We start from the raw sequence: 819 nt of genomic DNA, 5'->3' as shown, positions 1-819 counted from the left end.
TGAGCTGGGCACCGAGTCTTCGCCTCGGTCCTGCAGCGCCTCTAGGCTGCAGATCGGTGCTGCAACCACCTGCTCCGTGCAGCGTCCTGGGAAGGCGGGAGGGGAGGGGAGGGGGAAGAGGCGGAGACCGGCCGCTTACACGCGCCTTCCAGTCCTCCACTCAGAGCAGCCCCGAGTGCTGCTGCCGCCGCTGCTATCCCTGCTGCTGCTATTGCTGCCTCAACGGCTGCCACCTGAGGAGACCGCCTGGACCCGCTGCCCCCTGTTGCCACCCCCGGCTGTTTCTTCCTGGCACCGGCTTTTTACGCACACTGCCACTACCGTCAGCGTTATTATTATTCCAAGAAAAGGGACATCACAGACCGGGCAAAAAGAACCACGCACACCTCTCCGAATTGCTCAAGTGTCTCCCGAGAAGAGAGGGTCGCCGTCCGGGGAAGAAGCAGCCAAGGGGGCCAAGGGCGAGTGTTGAAAGGAGGGAGGAGGAGTTGGCCACTGCGCGGTGGAAAGTTACGTGCAGCGCAGACCCGAAGGTGCAGCGCCTACAGACCCGGGGGCGGTGTGTCTGCGAGAAGCGGCTGCCCCCTGCGTCCCGACCCGCGAGTGCGCGGGCAGCGCGGGGTAGGGAACGACGCCCCCTCCTGCTCCTGCGGCGCGGACTCCGTCGGTGACTCCCGAGGAGGAGGAGGAGGAGGAGGAATATGGCATCGAAGGCGGCCCCCTCCTGCCGTCTGGTCTTCTGCCTCTTGATCTCCGCTGCTGTCCTCAGGCCAGGTGAGCAGAGGCCTCGAGTAGCCCCCTGGCCGACGTGGGCCGGGG

The 819-nt window shown here is 65.9% G+C and overlaps 1 protein-coding gene across 5 annotated transcripts in view; it reads left to right on the top strand.

Moving 5' to 3' along the window:
- Window positions 1–32: 32 nt before the first annotated feature.
- Window positions 33–819, top strand: part of ALCAM (activated leukocyte cell adhesion molecule) — a 231728-nt gene continuing 230941 nt past the window's right edge. For 3 of the 5 annotated variants that reach the window (XM_014534290.1, XM_005859618.2, XM_014534289.1), the window contains exon 1: window positions 33–774. In XM_014534290.1, coding sequence (XP_014389776.1) covers window positions 702–774 — 73 coding nt within the window. In that variant the 5' untranslated portion in view covers window positions 33–701. The remainder of the gene's footprint in view (window positions 775–819) is intronic. The other 2 variants (XM_014534291.1, XM_014534292.1) reach the window with 2 other exon arrangements.

The sequence above is a fragment of the Myotis brandtii genome, unplaced genomic scaffold (assembly GCF_000412655.1).
Source record: "Myotis brandtii unplaced genomic scaffold, ASM41265v1 scaffold128, whole genome shotgun sequence".
NCBI classification, from domain to species: domain Eukaryota; kingdom Metazoa; phylum Chordata; class Mammalia; order Chiroptera; family Vespertilionidae; genus Myotis; species Myotis brandtii.
Note: the sequence above shows the minus strand (reverse complement) of the source record. Positions and strands in the feature narration are given on the sequence as shown.